The sequence below is a fragment of the Macrotis lagotis genome, chromosome 2 (genome assembly GCF_037893015.1).
Source record: "Macrotis lagotis isolate mMagLag1 chromosome 2, bilby.v1.9.chrom.fasta, whole genome shotgun sequence".
Lineage (NCBI taxonomy): Eukaryota > Metazoa > Chordata > Mammalia > Peramelemorphia > Peramelidae > Macrotis > Macrotis lagotis.
In genome coordinates this window covers 111,836,777-111,856,576 of record NC_133659.1, presented here as the reverse complement: position 1 = coordinate 111,856,576, position 19,800 = coordinate 111,836,777, and the positions used below count along the sequence as shown (strand labels likewise).

The window sequence follows — 19,800 nt, the reverse complement described above, 5'->3', positions numbered from 1 at the left end:
TTGCATTTTATTGTAAGGTAATAATGAGCCACTGAATTTTTTTGTTATGGGAAAACATGATCATATCTCTATTTGAAGAAAGTCAATTTTCTAATTATATGGTTAAGAATTGCAGGGGGCAGCTAGGTGGCGTAGTGGATAAATCACCGGCCCTGGGGTCAGGAGTACCTGGGTTCAAATCTGGTCTCAGACACTTAATAATTACCTAGCTGTGTGGCCTTGGGCAAGCCATTTAACCCTGTTTGCCTTGCAAAAACCTAAAAAAAAAAAAAAAGAATTGCGGGATTGTAGGGGGGGGGGGTAGCTAGGTGGTGCAGTGGATAGAGTACCAGCCCTGGAGTTAGGAGGACCTGAGTCCAAATCTCATCTCAGGCACTTAATAAATGGCCTAGCTGTGTGACCTTGGGCAAGTCACTTAACCTCATTGCCTTAAATAAAAAAAATAAAAAAAATTAATTAGAGACGGGAAGAACCTGGAACCAAGAAAAGAAATTAGAAAGCTAATTCAAAAATCTTGGCAACAGGAAATAAGGACCTGAACTAAGATTATATGAATGGAGAAGGGAAAAGAGACATGTGGGAAAGAACTGACAAGCTTCAGTAATTAACTGGTAATGCAAATTGAGGGAGAAAAAAAATCAAGGATAATTTCAACAGAGTGAACTTGAGTGACTAGAAAGATATCGTACCCTTGTTAGGAATGGGGAAATTTAGAGAAGGGGAGATGCCTATCCTCTGAATATATAGCAAGAATCATAGAATCACAAACTCCCATGTTTGAAACAGACCTCAGGAACCAGATATTCCAAGTTAGAATCGAAGTAAAAATACTATCTAGAACTACTTCTTTGATCTGGTAATCTAGAAACTACTTCAAAAGCTCCAGTGATGGGTACTACTCTGCCTCGCATTCTGCTTTAGTCAAATTGAATCACTGGGAAATTTTTCTTCCATTGACACTTCTTAAGTGCGAGCTATATGCAAGGCACTATGCCAGATATTAATTCTCAGAGTTTCTAAGGCAGTAAGTTATTGATATTGTCAACATACAATGCATTGTAAAGGGTCTTACTTCATCATGATTTCCCTCCTTTCCTCATCTGTAAAATGAGGAGGGAGGAGTCAAAGACTTTCTAATTCTAAGTTGATGATGCAGTGGACTATGAAAAAAGACACCTTCAATCATTAATAATTTCAATACAAATGATAACAACTTTGAAATATTATGTCTTATTCTTCAAAGTGATAAAAATTATGAAAGAGAAATAGTCAATTGCTAGAGTAGTTATAGATAGAGAGAAGTGCAAAAATGCTGTTGATGGGGCTTTTGACTTGGTTCAACTGTTCTGTAAAACAATGTAAAATGTAACCAATTCATACTCCTTGATTTGGAAATACAACTATTGAAGGACCAAAGGACGCAAAAAATAGAAAGACCAAATATACACTAAATTACTCACAGCAGAATTTTTGCTATGGTAACAAAAAATTGGAAACAAAGTAGATATTCACTGATTAGGAATGACTGAACAAATGCAACAAATGGATTTGATGGAATTCTGTTACACCACAAAAAAAGGATAGATATAAAGAATTAGTTGTAACCTGGCAGAACTTACATTAAGCATACAGAACAACATAAACAGAACGGAGAGAACAATATGCATAATGACTACAACAATGTAAAAGATGACATTATAACACTGGCAAACTCTGATTGACTACAATAATCAATCCCAGAGAAATGATAAGACAAATGCCCTTTCTCTCAATATGGTAGTGTAGTCCTAAATGCAGACTGTGCTCTATGCTGTCAGAAACTACATGTAGCCATGTCAGTTAGTTTTTATTGAATGTTCTTCTGTGTTATATATCCAGTGGGGGAGAGGAGTGGTGATTTAAGAAGATGTGACTGCATTATTAAAATAATAATAATTTTAAATGTTAATGTCAACTTGGAGATCATATTCTACCATACAAAGAAGAAGGGAAGGAAAAGCAGAGGAAGAAGAAAGCCAGTCTGATGGGTCCTGAAATACTCACTCAAGCCATTAGGTGAGATCTAGGCTAAGCAGATGACTGGGTGACAGTCAAAAGTATCAGTGAGTTAATAGATAAATCATCCCAAGAGGGTTTCACTTATTAGCACAATCAGCTCATACTTTTAGACTTAAGGAGGTTTCCCCAGCTTCCCAGCATATTTCTGGATCATTATAATCCAGTGTGGTCAATTGAGATGTGCTAACAAAATGCAAACTCATTTTAAAAGCTGGACTGAAGGGAAAAAAATTGGAAAGGGGACCTTCTGGTAAAATAAAATTATCTAATATATCCAAAGTAATCATTTTTAGTTATACATACCATTGCCATTCCATTAGCAAGGACACTTTGGGGATCCCAAGAGAGAAAGTTTAATGCAATGCCTGACCCTGTACCACTGAACATTCCTTTAATTGCAGACCAAATGAACTTACTTTACCTGCTGAATGTGTTTGGGGTCTATCAGAAATCCTCCCTGGATAAAAAGTACCTCTTGGATGCCTTCTTAACTTATTTAGCATTCCCCTCACAGGGTTAGTGTGAGATCTGGAGTGATAAACATAGGTAAACTTATCTGCAAACCACAAAGGGCCATATACAGGCTAGTCATTTTTTTTTAGTTTTTTCAAGGCAATGGGGTTAAGTGGCTTGCCCAAGGCCACACAGCTAGGTGATTATTAAGTGTCTGAGGCCGCATTTGAACTCAGGCACTACTGACTCCGGGGCCGGTGCTCTATCCACTGTGCCACCTAGCATGTGGCTAGCATATGCTAGTCATTATTAAAGAGAAAACCACATGGTACAGTGAATAAAACGTTGGACTTTGACCATGATGTGAGTTCAAATCCTGCCTCATATCTTAACGAGCTCTATGACCCTCACAATCTCTGTCTGCTTCCAATTCGTCAACTACAAAACAGGAATAACAATAGCTCCTATCTCCCATGTTTGCTGTGTGAATTCAACAAGAAAGTATATATAAAACTCCTAGGACAATGACTGGCATTTAATAGGTTATTAATAAATGTTCCCCTTCCCTTTTAAACAAACATATTTAAAAATATGAAAAAATAAATAAAATTATTTTAAAAATAATATCTGTTAACAGTCATGGTACTTATTATCTCTGTGAACTTGGGCAAATCATCTAACTTGTGTTGGCTATGTAGAAAAAAGGAGTTCACAGATCAGAAAACCACTAGTGTCTGATCCAACTCAATCATTTGATATAACAAATTAAACTGTACAAAAGACAAGGAGTACGTTCTCCCTTTCCTCTCCCTATTCCCTTAGATTCCTCTACTTCTAGGGCCAGTTAAAGTCTAACCAGTACTTGAAAGATACTCTGTACCAGATTCAGGAAAATCTCCAAGAATACACTGTAATCTATGAGAAAACAAGTCTTTAGCAGAGGTATGCAAAGTTGGGAAAAGTGTAGCTCCCAGCTCAGGATGCACTTTGTATAAATTGACACTAGAGGGAGCTCCTGGAAGGTTTATGGATAGCAAATCCTGCTCTTGGCTCCAGGCTCCAAATGTTTAGAAAACTCCCAGAGGAGAAGGCTGAATTCACATTTACCAAAAGGTTCAGAAATCCCATCTATTAGCATGGGTAACAGTAAGCATCCTAGGCCAAAAACTAATATTAAATCTCAATGAGCCTGCCAATGAGCCCTTGCCTTCTTCTCTTGTGGTCAAGACTTTGCTTTGGATGCCAGGTCCAGTAAACTACCCTTCCTATTTTTGTCAGGCCCAAGTCCCTGCCTTAGTTCTCTGACTGGACCAAGAGTCATACAAGGGCCTGAAGCTCACCTATTGCTTACCTATAGTTCCATCCACTGCCTCCTGGCACAATAGTTGACATGGCTAAGACTTCAGTTTACTGCCTACTTTCAAACCTAAAAGTCAAGTGCCTGCTTGCCTGGCCTGCTTACATTCTTGTCTGGCGTAAAACCATCAGGTTTGCCCATCCCATCCCCACAAATTGGTCTTTTTTTCTGGATCTCAGTCATCCATTATCTATCACCTTCCAACATTAATGAAATACTTGTTCTGACCCACTGCTTTTGCATCAAGGACAGGTGCAAACAGGCCTTTTCCTTAGAGACCTATCACCCTTTAATCCAAGTAGTCACACTATTCCTCTTTGCAAACCTTTAATAAAACCCTCATTGAAGTTAACCACACTAGAGCTTATGAATAGAGTATATTAATTGGTTTGGTATATATATATACACTTAGTAGGCTGCCAATTCACCTATAAAAGAGAAATATGGTCAAATATCACTCACTGAAAATGAATGAATGAATCAATGAAGGGGGTGGAGGCACACTATCTGTATTAGGGGAAACTCTAACCAAAGAAGAGGATAAGAATAAGAGTTTGAAGGAATTGTACTATCTTACAGTTTAATGGCCTTATTTTACAAAGGGATTTTTTAGAGATATACCATAGTATCATAGTATCTTTGATTTAGAGCTAAAATGGTTTTGAAAGGTCACCCAGTCTAACCATCTCATTTTACAAATGAGAAAAGGAAGACCAAGAGAAAATTAACATTTCCAAAGTCAATCAAACAAGTAGTAAATGGTAGAGTCCTAGTTTAAACCCAGATATTTGGGCTCCAAGGTCAGTACCCTTTTACCTTTTTTTTCTTTTTCCATTCTTTGGAACAAATTATTTCATTATGGCTTAGAGTTTTCTCCAGGATCATGGATACATCTGATGGCACCATGAATAGTTCATGGATGGAGTCAGGAAGACCTGAGTTCAAATTTTACCTCAGAAACTTACTAGTTGTGTTACTTTGGACAAGTTATTATTTACCTCAATTCCCTCATCTATAAAATGGGAGGAAAATAAGCATAAGCATTTGTATAAGACCTGTACTGTAAGAAACATTTGGACAAATTCTGAATGAGAGAATTCTTTTTTTTTTTTAAAAAAAGAGTATTAATCAAAAACAAAGGTTGAAGATATATCAAAAGAATCTTTAAATTCTTGAGACTTGCATGTAAAAGGATTCCCTCCATTTCTCTGTGTACACTATTAACTCATTTGATCCTCACATTAGCTCTGCAAGGGAGGTGCTATTATAGCAATTTGACCAGTTGAGGAAACTGAGGCAAAGGGAAGTTAAGTGACTTGCCAAGGTCTCAGAGTCAGTAAGGCCACCTTTGAACTCAGGTCTTCCTGACTCTAAGCCCAGGGCTCTATACCAAGCTGCCTAGGTAGAAAATAGGATAATAATATCCCTACTTTCTAGGGCTGCAGTGAGGATAAAATGAAATATTTATAAATCACTTTGTAAAGCTTAAAATGTTATATTAACATTACTACTATTATTAATACAGCTATTATTAATATTAAAGCTTTTAGTAGAAGAGCCAGGAATTAAACTAACATTTTTGGACTCAAAAACTCAGCATTCAATATTATTATTTGAAATATTCAAGTATTGGGGTGGAGCCAAGATGGAGGCATAAAGGCAGCATTTCCCAGGAACTCCTTCCCCCCAAAACTTCAAAGTCCAACAAATTATGACTAGCCAAAATTTAGAGGGGCAGAAGCCACAGACAGAGTGATACATTTTCCCAGTCCAAGATAACTTAGAAGTTCTGTGGGAAAGGTGTGTTTCACCAGGACCCGGAGCTGGAAGAAGCCCTGGTCGCAGCTCAGCCCTGGAACAGCTTGAAGGGGCGGGGAGAGAATTCTGCTATACCAGAATGAGTGGCCACAGAAGCTACAAAGAGAAACTGGAAAAAGTAGCCTACACCCTCAGAGACATTAAGGGGGTCAGGGAAGACTGCAGAGATTTATCTTCTCTCCCTCGGGGTAGGACTCTGCTGTTTGTCTACACTCAGATCCAGGTTGCAGTTTTGGCTTCCATACTAAGGTAGCCAAGCAGGACTCCTCTTTACAGCTCCAGGGCAGAGGGAAGTGCAAGGGTCAACTACATATCAAAGCACAGGCAAGAGAGCATAAGACCTTGGAGTAATAAAGGTCCCAGTGGGGTGACCCCCCAAAAAAAACCCAAAATCTTGGAAATGCTGTGGATTGGTCCTTAGACTGAGGAAATGAGCAAATGACAGAAAAAGAATCTGACCATAGAGAATTACTATAATCCCATGGAAGATCAAAACACATACTCAGATGATGACAAAATCAAAGCTTCCAAATCTAAAACCTCCAAGGGAAACAGAAAATGAGCTCATACTATGGATTAGCTAAAAAGAAGACTTTGAAAAGCAATTAAAGGAGGTGGAGGAAAAATTGGGAGGAGAAATAAGAGCAATACAAAGAAATCATGAACAGCAAATAAACAGCTTGGTGAAAGAAATACAAAAAAATACTGAAGAAAATAACATGTTAAAAACCAGTTTTGGCCTAATGGAAAAAACAAAACAAAAGGCAAATGAGGAAAGGAATGCCTTAAAAAGGAGAATTGGGGGTGGCTAGGTGGCACAGTGGATAGAGCACCAGCCCTGGAGTTAGGAGTACCTGAGTTCAAATCCTGCCTCAGACGCTAAATAATTACCTAGCTGTGTCGCCTTGGGCAAGCCACTTAACTCCATTTGCCTTGCAAAAACCTAAAAAAAAAGCAGAATTGGCCAGCTGGAAAAGGCCAGCTCTCAAGAAAATAACTCCTTCAAATGTAGAATGGAACTAAATGAAGCTGATGACTTTGTAAGAAATCAAGAAGAAATAAAATTCTACCGAAAAAGCCAAAAATTAGAAGAAAATGTGAAATATCTCATTGGAAAAACAACTGATCTTGAAAACATATCCAGAAGAAATAATTTAAAAATTACTGGGCTATCTGAAAGCCACAATCAGGAAAAGAGCCTAGACTTCATTTTTCAAGAAATAATACAGTAAAATTGCCCTGAGATCCTAGAAGCAGAGGATAAAATAGAAATTGAGGAAATTCACTGGTCACCTCCTGAAAGAGATCCCAAAAGAAATAAATTCCAGGTATTAGAGCCAAATTCCATAACTCCCAAATCAAAGAGAAAATTCTAAAAGCTGCCAGAAACAAATAATTCAACTACTAAGGTTCCACAGTCAGTATTACACAGGATCTGGCAGCATCTACATTAAGGGCTTGTAGGGAGTGGAATACGATATTCCAGAAGGCAAAAGATCTTGGTTTACAAGCAAGAATCAACTACTCAGTAAAACTGGACATCCTCTTTCAGGAGAAAAGATGGGCTTTCAGTGAAACAGGGGACTTTCAAACTTTCCTATTGAAACAACCAGAGCTGAACAGAAAGTTTCATCTCCAAGTACAGGACTCTGGTAAACCATAGAGGGGGTAGATGAGGACTAACCATGAGGAACTTAATGATATTGAACTGTTTGTATTCCTGCATGAGAAGAAGATATTGATAACTCCTATGAACTTTCTCATTTATAAGAGCTGTTAGAAGGAGCATATATAGACAAGGTACAGGAAGGAGCAGAATATAATGGTATAATATAGTAAAAAGATGGAGTCAGTGGGTGATAAAGGAAAGTACTGGGAGGAAGGGAAAGGAGATGATGAAGAAGCTAAGGAATTTCACATAAGAGTCAAGAAAAAGCTTTTTCAATGGAGTGGAAAGGGGGAAGGCAAGGGGGAATGAGTGAGCCTTCATTCTCATCAGAAATGGCTCAGAGAGGAAATAACATACACAATAAGGTAAGGAAATCTATCTTACCCTAGAGAAAAATGAGAAGAAAGGGATGGGATAAGGGGGAATGGAGGGAGGGAAGGGAGGAATAGGTGATAGAATAGAGGGAAGATTGAGGGAAAGGGTACTCAGATACAACACACTTTTAGACAGGGCCAGGATGAAGGGCAAGAGTGAATAGAATAAATGAAAGTGGGGAGGAATAGAGTGGAGGTACAGCTAGTAATAGCAACTGTGGGAAAAATATTGAAGCAACTTCTCTGGTGGACTTAGGACAAAGAAAGCAACTCACTCCAGTGACAGAGCCATTAGAATCTAAACACAGACTGAAGTACATTTTTTTCTCTCTCTTACTATTCTTGAGGTTTCTCATTTTCTTGGGGGGAATGGGGATTTATGTTTTCTCTTATAAAAAAATTATTGTAATAAAAGTAATAATAAATTAAAGTTTACTTGTGAACAAAAAAGGAAAGAAACCAGGAGGGATGGGAATTCAGGGAAGCCTAGAAAGATTTGCATGAACTGATGCTGAGCAAGATGAGCAGAACTAGAAAAACACTGTACACCCTAATGGCAACATGGGGGTGATAACCAACTTTGATGGGCTTGCTCATTCCATCAGTGCAATAGTCAGGGACAATTTTGGGGGGTATCTGTGATAGAGAATGCCATCTGGATTCAGAGAAAGAATCATGGAGCTTGAAAAAAAAGACCAAAGATTATTACCTTTAATTTAGGGGGGGGGGGAACCAATTATCTTACTATATAATTCTGCTATCTCTTATACTTTATTTTTCCCCCTTAAAGATACGATTTTTCTCTTATCACATTCAACTTAGATCAGTATATACCATGGAAACATTGTGAAGACTAACAAAGTGCCTTTTGTGGGGCGGGGGGGGGAAGATTAGGGGAAAAATTGTAAAACCCAAATAAAATAAATTAAAAAATAAATATTCAAATCTTTACTACTTATCAAAGTACAAGTTATATACAGCATCAAGGTAATGAAAAACTGCAATCCTTGAGATCAAAAGAAACTCTAAATGTGAAAATCCTCTAAAAAACCGAGAATATTACTTGAAAACAAAAAGGTTGAAGATACACCAAAAGAAGCCTTGATTCTTTGTGACTTGTGTGTAAAATGATTCCCTTTATGCTTCTGTTCACTTTTACACTAGATTTCTCCTTCTCAGAAATACCCTGACAATCCACAAAAGAGGTTGTTTTAAACTTTCTATTCAAGAATGACCTTATCTTTACAGTCATCTGATTACTGAAATTTTCCATAATTTGTCTAATTGCTAAATCCAAATCCATGTCTTGGAAGGGAGACACCGAGGGAGGAGACCAGAAGACATGAAGGTTATAGTTGTACATTACCTTAACATCTTCCAGAGCTTGAACCTGCAGTGTGGAAAGTAGCAACAAGGAACACAGCCATGACAAGAGCACGGACCGGAACTGAGCCACGGAGAAGGAAATGATGGTATGGAGGAAAATCATTGCCAGGCCATGAGCTCCCAGCAGGTACCAGCAGACACCCATTCCATAGATCATGAGAAACCAAGGTCTGTGCTGAAAAGTGACAGCAAGGAGGAGAGAGGAAAAGGTGGGGGGAGGGGGAGGGAGGGAGGGAGGGAGGGAGAGAGAGAGAGAGAGAAGAAGAAGAAGAAGAAGAAGAAGAAGAAGAAGAAGAAGAAGAAGAAGAAGGAGGAGGAGGAGGAGGAGGAGGAGGAGGAGGAGGAGGAGGAGGAGGAGGAGGAGGAGGGAGGAGGGGGAGGGGGAGGGGGAGGAGAGGAAAGCAAGAAAGCATATATTAAGAGACCAGGAGAAACAGGAACATGGAAAGGGAGAGAGTGTTGAAAAGAAAAAGGAGTTAAAGGAAAAGGGAAAGAAGAGAGAAAAGCACAAAATGATAAGATTGGAAAGACAGAGAAGCAGGGAGGGAGAAACAGAAAAAAGAGAGAGAGAGAGAAAATAAAGACAAAGAGGAAGGAGAAAGATAAACAAAAAGAAGGGAAAAGGAAAAAGGAAAAAAAGATGGGGGAGGGAAAGAAAGAGAAAAAGGCATTAGTGACTTCTGCTAACAAATATGATACAAGTAAAATATATTTTTCGGTGACATGAACCAAATCTGGCACATGATAATCTATGAATCAAACTGTAACCCATACAAGCGTTATATTCATAGGGACTGTCTACATTAATTCTGGAAGAGGGCACTGGTTTTCAAATAATGCTGAGTCCAAGTGGAAGTTAATTCTAGAAGCAACTGGATTCTGATGTCTTCTTCCCCTCCAGATTCCTCAAGAACTATCCAGGAACTTAATTATCACTGCCTAATAACTACAGAGCAGGTAGGTGCCAGGCCTAGAATCAGGAACACATGAGTTCAAATCCAGCCTCAGACACTTACTTGATGTAAGACCCTGGGGAAGTCACTTAATACTATTTGCCTCAGTTTCTTCATATGTAAAATGAGCTAGAGGAGGAAATGGCAAACCACTTCAGCATCTCTGCGAGAAAGAAATCTTAAATGGGGCTATGGAGAGTAGGACACAGTTGAACAACAATAATTACTCGCAGAGTGTCTTCTGTACAATTCTGGGACCTGCCTCATTAAGATTTTTTTATTTTTTGAAAAAAGAGGGTCATAGATCTTCGCCTAAAAGGTTTATAATTTCATATCATAGACAAAGGGAAAATACTTTAAATAATCATTCAACAAACATTTAAATTTCTATTTTGTGCCAGAAACCTGTGGTAAACATTGAACTAAATACCTCTTCCATGAATTCCTTACTCATACAATCTCTCTCTCTCTCTCTCTCTCTCTCTCTCTCTCTCTCTCTCTCTCTCTCACTCAACAAGTAAGCATTTTTGATTCCTGTGTCATACTGTTAACTGCCCCAGCTTTCTTTTCCTCTCTTCTTTTGTGTGTTGTACTTAACCATTAAATTGTAAGCTTGAGGGCAGGAAATGTCTTTCTTTTTTGTATTTGTATCTCTAGTGCATAATAAGAGTTTATTGAATATTGACTCACTTTAAGTCTGAAGTCCACTAAAACTCCTAGACATCTTATTTGCCCAAACAGCTGTCTTATCATGCCTATTCTACTATATTCTTGTGAAGCTAATTTTCTGAAACTTTATATTTATTTTTATTTCATTTCATCCTATTAAACATAATCCATCATTCTAGTTTGTCAGAATTTTTTGGCACCTTGAACATCAAAAATTGTTTTAGTTATTGATTTGAACTTTGGATCATCTTCAGATTTGACAAGGATGTCTTATATAATATCATCCAAGACACTGATTAAAATCAAGTTAAAACTCACAAACAACACCAAGTCAATGACATTCCATTAGAGACCTCTCTTCATGATTAACACTGACCCATGAATGATATATTGTTCTTTGGATTAAGTCATTTAACCAGTTTTGAATCCAAGAAAATGTCTCTTCAAGTTGTACATAAGGATTTCAAAAAAGACTTTGTCAAATGTGTTGCTGAACTCCAGTTAAATTATAACTAAGGTATACTCTTCATCTAGCAGTCTAGTAATTCTGTCCAAAAAAAAAATCTATGAGATAAATCCTGTCTTAGACCACTGGGTCATTATAAGAATTATGGGAGACAAAGGGCAACAAAAATGTGCATACCCTTTGATCTAGCAATACCACTACAGGGTCGATACCCTGAAGAAATGATGAAAAAGGGTAAAAACATCACTTGTACAAAAATATTCATACAGCCCTGTTTGTGGTGGTAAAGAATTGGAAATCAAGTAAATGTCCTTCAACTGGGGAATGGCTTAACAAACTGTGGTATATGTATGTCATGGAATATTATTGTTCCATTAGAAACCAGGAGGGATGAGAATTCAGGGAAGCTTGGAGGGATTTGCATGAACTGATTCTGAGTGAGATGAGCAGAACCAGAAAAACACTGTATACCCTAACAGCAGCATGGGGGTGATGATCACCCTTGATGGACTTGCTCATTCCATCAGTACAACAATCAGGGACAATATGGGGCTGTCTGCAATGGAGAATACCATCAGTATCCAGAGAAAGAACTGTGGAGTTCGAACAAAGACCAAGGACTATTAACTTTGATTTAGAAAAAAAAACTGATATTGTCTGATCTTGCTATCTCTTATACTTTGTTTCTTTCTCAAGGATATGATTTCTCTCTCATCACATTCAATTTAGATCAGTGTATACCATGGAAACAATGTAAAGACTGGCAAATTGCCTTCTGTTGGGGGTGGGTGGAGGAAGTAAGATGGGGGGATTGTAAAACTCAAAATAAATAAAATATTTTTAAAAAAGGATTATGGGAGATAAAATTTAGGATATCAGAGGGAGGTGGGAGGGAAAGAATGAGGATTTGAAAAATCAAAGTAAATGTAATTTAAAATTTTGAAAAAATTATGAGAGATATTAGGTTAAAATACTTTGAAAAAGCTTTAAAAAAACATAAAAAAGCATTAGGGAGAAGTGGGAGGGGGACAGAAAGAGATTGTTGTTATTTCATTAGTATAAGGAACTCCCAGATAGAAAAATCATTACCGATGGAGATCAGCTACAAGTCTATAAATAGTCACTTTAAAAAAGGCCATATATCCAGTATCTGTTGGCTCCAAGTATTCCTGATTCTAGTGGATGGCTAATTATTCATTTTACTAACATACCTCATATACATACATGCTATCCCAAAAATGTTAGCATGGTTTTAAGCTATTTAAGTAGATGTCTATGTATGAAGATATATAAAAAGACAGATTTATGGGTATCAATATATTTATTTCTTTTCTTTTTTTAGGGTTTTTTTTAGATTTTTTTTCAAGGCAACGGGGTTAAGTGGCTTGCCCAAAGGCCACACGGCTAGGTAATTATTGTCTGAGGTCGGATTTGAACCCAGGTACTCCTGACTCCAAGGCTGGTTCTCTATCTGCTGCACCACCTAACCGCCCCTTTTTTAAGGTTTTTTGCAAGGTAATGGTGTCAAGTGGCTTGCCCAAGGTCACACAGCTAGGTAATTATTAAGTGTCTGAGGTCAGATCTGAAGTCAAGTACTCCTGACTCCACGGTTGGTGCTCTATCCACTGTGCCACCTAGCCACCCCCTCAATATCTTTATTTCTAAACATTTAAAGATGTATACATATATATATATATACATGTATATATATTACATATTTATGTATATATATAATGTGTATGTATGAATATATCTCTCTAATATGTAGAGTCTCAAAGTTATTTTAACTCATATATCTACTCAGATATACTTATGATAAAGCATATATATTTATGTGTATATATACACTTATATATGTATACATGATTTATAAGTACACATGGATAAATATACAGAATTATAACTTTGAGAATCATCCTAATGTCTCATCATGATGGGAGACTAGCCTAAACTATGAAAAACTATACCAGTGTGGTCCAGTTTTTTGGCAAATCTTATGCTAATTTGAAAAGACTTCAAGTATAGGTTCAGCAACAAACTGTAGTTCTATTATTGATGGTTTGAGCTCAGAGAGACTTGGCAAACACAATCTCAGTCTCAGGTAATAAATTATTTCAGCCACAGCATCTCATTCCACTAGTCAACTAAGGCATGGATTGGTGTTGCATTCCATATTACTTGAGGGAATGACCATACCAATACAATCATGGGTCCAAAGTTCCAGAAACATAATCCCACAGAATATGAAGAGATTGACTATTTTGGTCCTCAAGTAGACACACACACACACACACACACACACACACACACACACACACACACACATCTTTAGACCCACATGAGTGCAGACAAATAAAACTCCCATTATAAAGTCCACTGGCAAACATTAATGATTCACTCATAAATATTATCTAAATTGCTCACATTTTCCATACCTAAACTCCACCCCAAGACACAACATTTAAAGAAGCAAGAGCCAAACCAGATATGCCCTTTTTAAGTTTCAGGGGAACTAAAAAAGTAGGCTCATTTTCTTAATATATTTTTCCGTCCCACTACCCACAAAAAACAGTCACATGAATCTGCTTCAAAGTTTCCCCTAAACACTCACTTCTGGGAAAAGACCAAGGATAGGAAATCAGGCAGCCAAAGACTATTTTTGGAAAGAGTTATTAACAACTAAAACAAGAAGGTACTTCTTTAATATGACCTACCGCATTTGACACTTAGAATTCTTCTCTGTGTATGCACAGCTTCACCCATAGAGAGCTAATTACTTTTATTAAATACAGTTCCCATTAAATTAGAAAAAAGGATCTATTTGTTGAGATTTGATTGGTAATTTGCCATAACCTGAAGCTGCCTCAGTCTGGGAAAGACTGAAACAAAATGTAGGAAAATTTCCATGGTGCTGAGCCATCACCATCTGCTTGAGTGGCGATCTGGATTTTAACACATGTTCTTACAGTGTGTTCTTGAACACCGCACACACCCTATCCCTGCCATCACCACAAAAAAAGTGATTAAATGCTAAAAACAGGAGCAGATGGCATTTAAAGCTCCTTGTCACTGATTACACAAAAGATATCCCTTCACCTAACCTGAATCAACTCACTCAATCCCTTTAATTAGCATAAGCCATTCCCAACCATATAAGCTAATGATGAAGAAGAGAAAAGGAGGAAAAAATATGACTAATGCAAAAACAAGAGGTAAAAATGTGATTATTTTTTCGCTCACATTTCTGTAGCTTTACACAGAGTCTATAAAATGTTTTTCTCACAACAGCTGAGTAAGGGAGAGTTTAAATATTATCATCCCCATTGTACAGTTGAGAAAACTTAAGCTTCAAAAGTTTAAATGACCTGTCTGGACGTACACAGCTTAATAACTCTTAGAAATCAGTGCTCAAACCCAGGATTAACTCCTAATACTGAGCTCTCTTCTAGTCAACCATGGCTGTTGTCCTACAAAAACAGATTCTAGAATATGAATGGTAATAAAAGCTATGAGCATTTATAAAGCCTGTTATGGTTTGCAAAATACTTTACAAACATCAGATTTCATCTCTAAAATGATGCTCATTTTACAAATGAGGAAACTGATGCAGAGAGGGGTTAAGTGACTTGCCCAGGGTCATACGACTAATAAGTATCTGAAGCCAGATTTAAATTCAGGTCTTCCTGACTCCAAATCCAGAACCCTATCAACCATACTGCCCCAATGACAAAGAGTATACTAATGTCTAATGATAAATATGCCACAGTCACATGAATTATTACATATTATATATAAAACATCATTATGTGCACTCATATCCTCAGACACATAAGTATATATGATAAAATCTTGTACAGAATCAGCATTCTATAATGCTTCTATCTGATCTGTCCTCTGAAATAGCTGCAAAAGGGGCTACTAAATATACTTGGCACTGGAATACAGAAATATTCACTAGAAAATGATCACTGGGTTGTACCCAAACATTTAAACAGTCATCCTTTCTGCTCTCATCCCTGACCCATTTCCTGGCTCTTTCTTCCTGACAGTAACCCAAGATCAAGCCAAGCAGTGGAGAAAATTTGGTCTGAGAACAGACATGATATATTGCTTAATGGTGCAAAAAGTAAGACAGAAAGACAGCTCTCTTGGGGAACTGCCTTGACTTTTCTCTATGTGTTTCCTGGAGACATCCATGGACCAGAAGTTTACTGACTGACTAAGCCATCCCCCCTCAACTGACATCATCAGTTTAATGAAACTTTATCTACCTATTAAAAATATCTTAAAAACCATGTATTCAGAAGCCCTCACTGTAATAATAATAATAATCACAAATACTTCCATATTTTTTAAATGAAGTTAAAAATAAATATAACCAACATACTTCCATATACAAAGATTATACTGACTCACCTTCAACAAAGTTCAAGCTTTACAGAGATAACATAATGTAGTGGGAAGAGTATTAAAGTGGGAATCAGAAGAAATAGGTTCGAAATATACCCCGATAGTAAATGTGGAACTTTGACAATCAATTGATCAATAACATGAATTTACTAAGTGCCTAATGTGTTAGGGCTAGATTAAAAAAAAAAGAGGGAAATTTTAGTTTCTGGTCTCCACATGCTTAATTGAGAAAAACAAAATGCAATTTACAAAGTATTGCAAAATAATATAGGGAAAAGTCATTGGAAGCTGGAAAAATCAGAAAAGTTTCATGTGGAAGAAGATACTTGAACTGAATCTTGAATTAAGTAGAGATTCTAAGAGGTGGAAATGAGGAAGACCATTCCAGGTGAGGAGGAAAGGCATGAATGCTAGGACTGAAACACCAATATAACTGGACTAGTAAGAATTTAAGAAGAATTTATTTAGAGCCAACTATGTCCCAGACTATACTAAGCATTAAGGACATATAGAAAGATTAAAACCAAAAGGGGTTACTAAATATACTTGGCACTTGAATAGAGGGATATTCATTAGAAAATGGTCACTTTCTGCCACTGCCACTTTTTTTTAGGTTTTTTTTTTGGGGGGGGGTTGCAAGGCAGATGGAGTTAAGTGCCTTGCCTAAGGCCACACAGCTAAATAATTATTAAATGTCTGAGGCCGGATTTGAACTCAGGCACTCCTGACTCCAGGGCCAGTGCTCTATCCACTGCACCACCTAGCTGCCCCTCACTGCCACTATCAAAGAACATCAAAGTCTAATAGGGAAATAAGATGACAACAATTACATATACTCAAGATATATATGTGTATATGTATATATATATATGTACATATATATATATACATACATATATATATTAAATTGGAGTCTCAGAGGGAAAGCACTAAGATTAAGGAATATATAGAAAAACTTTTCTGCAGAAGATCAAACTTTATTTAAACATGGAAGAAGCCAGGGTAGCCAAGAAGTAGAGAGGAAAAAGTAAGAGAGTTCCAGGTATGGGAAACAGCTATGAGAATTCCGGAATGGGAGGTCAAGTGTTGTAGATTAGTGTTACTGGATTGCAAAGAAAATAGGGAAAGTAATGTACACAAAACCTGGAAAGGAAAAAAGTCAAGTTTTGTGTTCCTTTAAAAGTAAAGGATTTTTAATTTGATCTGGAAGTATTAAGTACCCACTGGAGTTTACTGAATAAGGGGATGACAAGGACAAACTTGTATTTTAGGAGGATCATTTTGACAGATGAATGTAGGATGGACTGGAGGTGGGGGTGGGGAGAGATGGAATCAGGAAGGTCCACCAACAGGCTACTAAATAATTCAGGTGTATGGTGATGAGGATTTGGACCAGAATGGTGGTAAGGAGAGGGGAGGAAAGAAAAGAAGGGGGAGGAGAGGAAAGTAGAAAGGAGAGACGAGAAGAAAAGGAGTATATTTGAGAGATGTTACAAAGAAAGTAAAAATGATAGGATCTCACAACTGATTGATAAAGGGGAGTGAGAACGATATCAATGATGACAGCTAAATTGCAAATTTGGGTCACCTGGAGGATTGTAACAGAGAAAATAAGAAGAGGGGTAGGTTTAGGAGAAAAGATGAATGCAGTTTTGACTTTAAGATGTCTTCAAAACATTCTCTTGAGTATTTCTAAACAGTAACAGATGCAAACTTGGGAGTTAGGAGAGTGGTTAAGACTTGACAAATAGAAGATGACAACAGGAGAAGAGCCCCTCTTAGGTGCTCTCTCTGTATAATATTTTAAAACTTATAAAATAAGGACTCTAACTAAATTTTTGAGAGACAGAACCCACAGAGGGATCCAGTGAGGCAGTTCTCCAGCCCAAGGTAACCTGTAAAACAGTAGAAAGGCTCCACTCCACTGAGTTAGAGGGGCAGCCTGCCAGAGTGAAGGAACTTCAGCCTCCAAGACACAGTTCCAATGTGCTGGGAGCCCTGGCTCAGGGCAGCAGGTGGTACAGTTTCCTGACCTACACCCAGAGGAACATCAGGCTCAACTTGGAAGATCAGCATTTGTGATGGGGGGACCTCTTCCGGGGTGAGCACGTGAAGCCCAGCCCTCAGGGCACTCAGCAAGCAGCATGGCTGTGACAGCCCAGATCCAGGAACCAGTAGTAGGTGGAGCAGGTAAGCAGGAGTCCCCAGGCAACTGAGCCTTGAGTGCTCAGCCTAGGTAGGGGAGTGGACAGAGACTTCTGAGATTTGTCCTCTGCACCTGGAACAGGACTCTGGGGCTCTGACCACATTCAGATCCTGATCAGTCTAGGCCCCACATAAAATAGCAGCCCCCCCCCCCAACCTCAGCTTCATGGCAGAGGGGTGCATTTGTGGTCATTAACAAACCAGAAGAGAAGACAGAGCTTCACATACTGAAATCCTTGTGTGTGTGGGGGGGGTGTCCCAATAATATTCAAAAGCTCAGGAAGCACCCTAAGACCAGGCACAGGCTGGGGAAATGAGTAAACAGAGAAAAAAGAGGAACACCTTTGAGAAATACATTGTCTATGATTCCAAGAAGGATCAAAATACTCAGTCTGAAGATAAGAAAGTACAAGCTTCTGCATCTAAAGATTGCAAGAAAAACAAATTGGGCTCAGGCTATGACAACGCTCAAAAAAGATTTTGAAAATTAAGTGAGGGAGATAGAAGAAAAATTGGGAAAAGAAATGAGAGAGATGCAGGAAAAATATGAATAAGAAGTCAGCATCTTAGTCAAGGAGATCCAAAAAAAAAAATGCTGAAGAAAATAACATGTTAAAAACCAGCTCAGGTCAAATGGATAAAACAGTTCAAAAAGTTGTTGAGGAGAAGAATGCTTTAAAAAGCAGAACTGGCCAGATGGAAAAAAAGATAAGAAAGCTCTCTGAGGAAAACAAATCCTTCAGAAGTAGAATGGAACTAAAGGAAACTGCTGACTTTATGAGAAGTCAAGACACAATACTTTAAAACCAAAAGAATGAAGAATTAGAAGAAAATGTGAAATAGCTCATTGAAAGAAACAACTAATCTGGAAAACAGATTCAGGAAAGATAATGTAAAAATTATTGGGATGCCTAAAAGTCATGATCAGGAAAAGAGCCTTGACATCATTTTTAAAGAATTCCTACAGGAAAATTGTCCAGATATCCTAGAAGCAGAGAGCAAAAACAGAAACTAAGAGAATCCACCAATCTCCCCCAGAAAGAGATCCAAAAAAACCCCAGGAATATTATAGCCAAGTTCCAGAACTCCCAAATCAGCATTTCTTTAAGCATCTCTTTTCACCATTAATTCTAATAATAGCACTACATCCAGATTATAATAACTCAATTTCCAGTTTGTTATATGAGGAACTAGTAGTAGTAGTAGTAGTAGTAGTAGTAGTAATGTAGTAGTAGTAGTAGTAGTAGTAGTAGTTGGTGGTAGTGGTGGTAGTGATAGTAGTAGTAGTAGTAATAGCAGCAGTATCATATTATAAAGCAATCTCAATACAGCAAATAGAAAATATATATGTGTGTGTGTGTGTGTGTGTGTGTAAATTATTTTTAAAAGGCAAAGAAAAAGGTAGTAATGGCTATGGAACCATATGTCTACTTTCTCTTCTCTAAGAAATCTTTGATGAGAAAGATCAATAGCTATATTAAAGATATCCTTTAAAAAAACTGAGGAGGGAACAAACAACTTTCTGAAGGAAAGGAACAACAAGTTTCCCACAGCAGACTAAATCTGTATTTTCACACAAATAACAGGAAGGTACACTGATTAGATGGTCCTATTGTGTCAGCTGAATGACTGGGGGGAAAGCACTTGACTCCTTGGAGCAAACTGAAGTCTTAATTGCTCTTCTCCTAAAATTATATTTTCATAACATTAAGAGCATTTAAGATTCTTGATAAATGTTACCACAGAGAAAGATTCTGGTCACCAACTCTCTGGTGATTAGCATCATGGAAGGCATAAAACAAGGAGAGATGTTTGTCAGAAATGTTTGTTATTCTTTTGTTGTTATTGTTCATCCTTCATTCTTTTTTTTTTGCAAGGCAATGGGGTTAAGTGGCTTGCCCAAGGCCACACAGCTAAGTAATTATTAAGTGTCTGAGGCTGGATTTGAACTCAAGTATTCCTGATTCCAGGGCCGATGCTCT

At 37.7% G+C, this 19,800-nt stretch overlaps 1 protein-coding gene across 2 annotated transcripts in view; it reads right to left on the bottom strand.

Moving 5' to 3' along the window:
* The window catches only part of HHAT (hedgehog acyltransferase), a 505,442-nt gene that overhangs the window by 396,654 nt on the left and 88,988 nt on the right, over positions 1–19,800 (bottom strand). For both annotated transcript variants that reach the window (XM_074222592.1, XM_074222594.1), the window contains one exon: positions 9,096–9,290. In XM_074222592.1, coding sequence (XP_074078693.1) covers positions 9,096–9,290 — 195 coding nt within the window. The remainder of the gene's footprint in view (positions 1–9,095; positions 9,291–19,800) is intronic.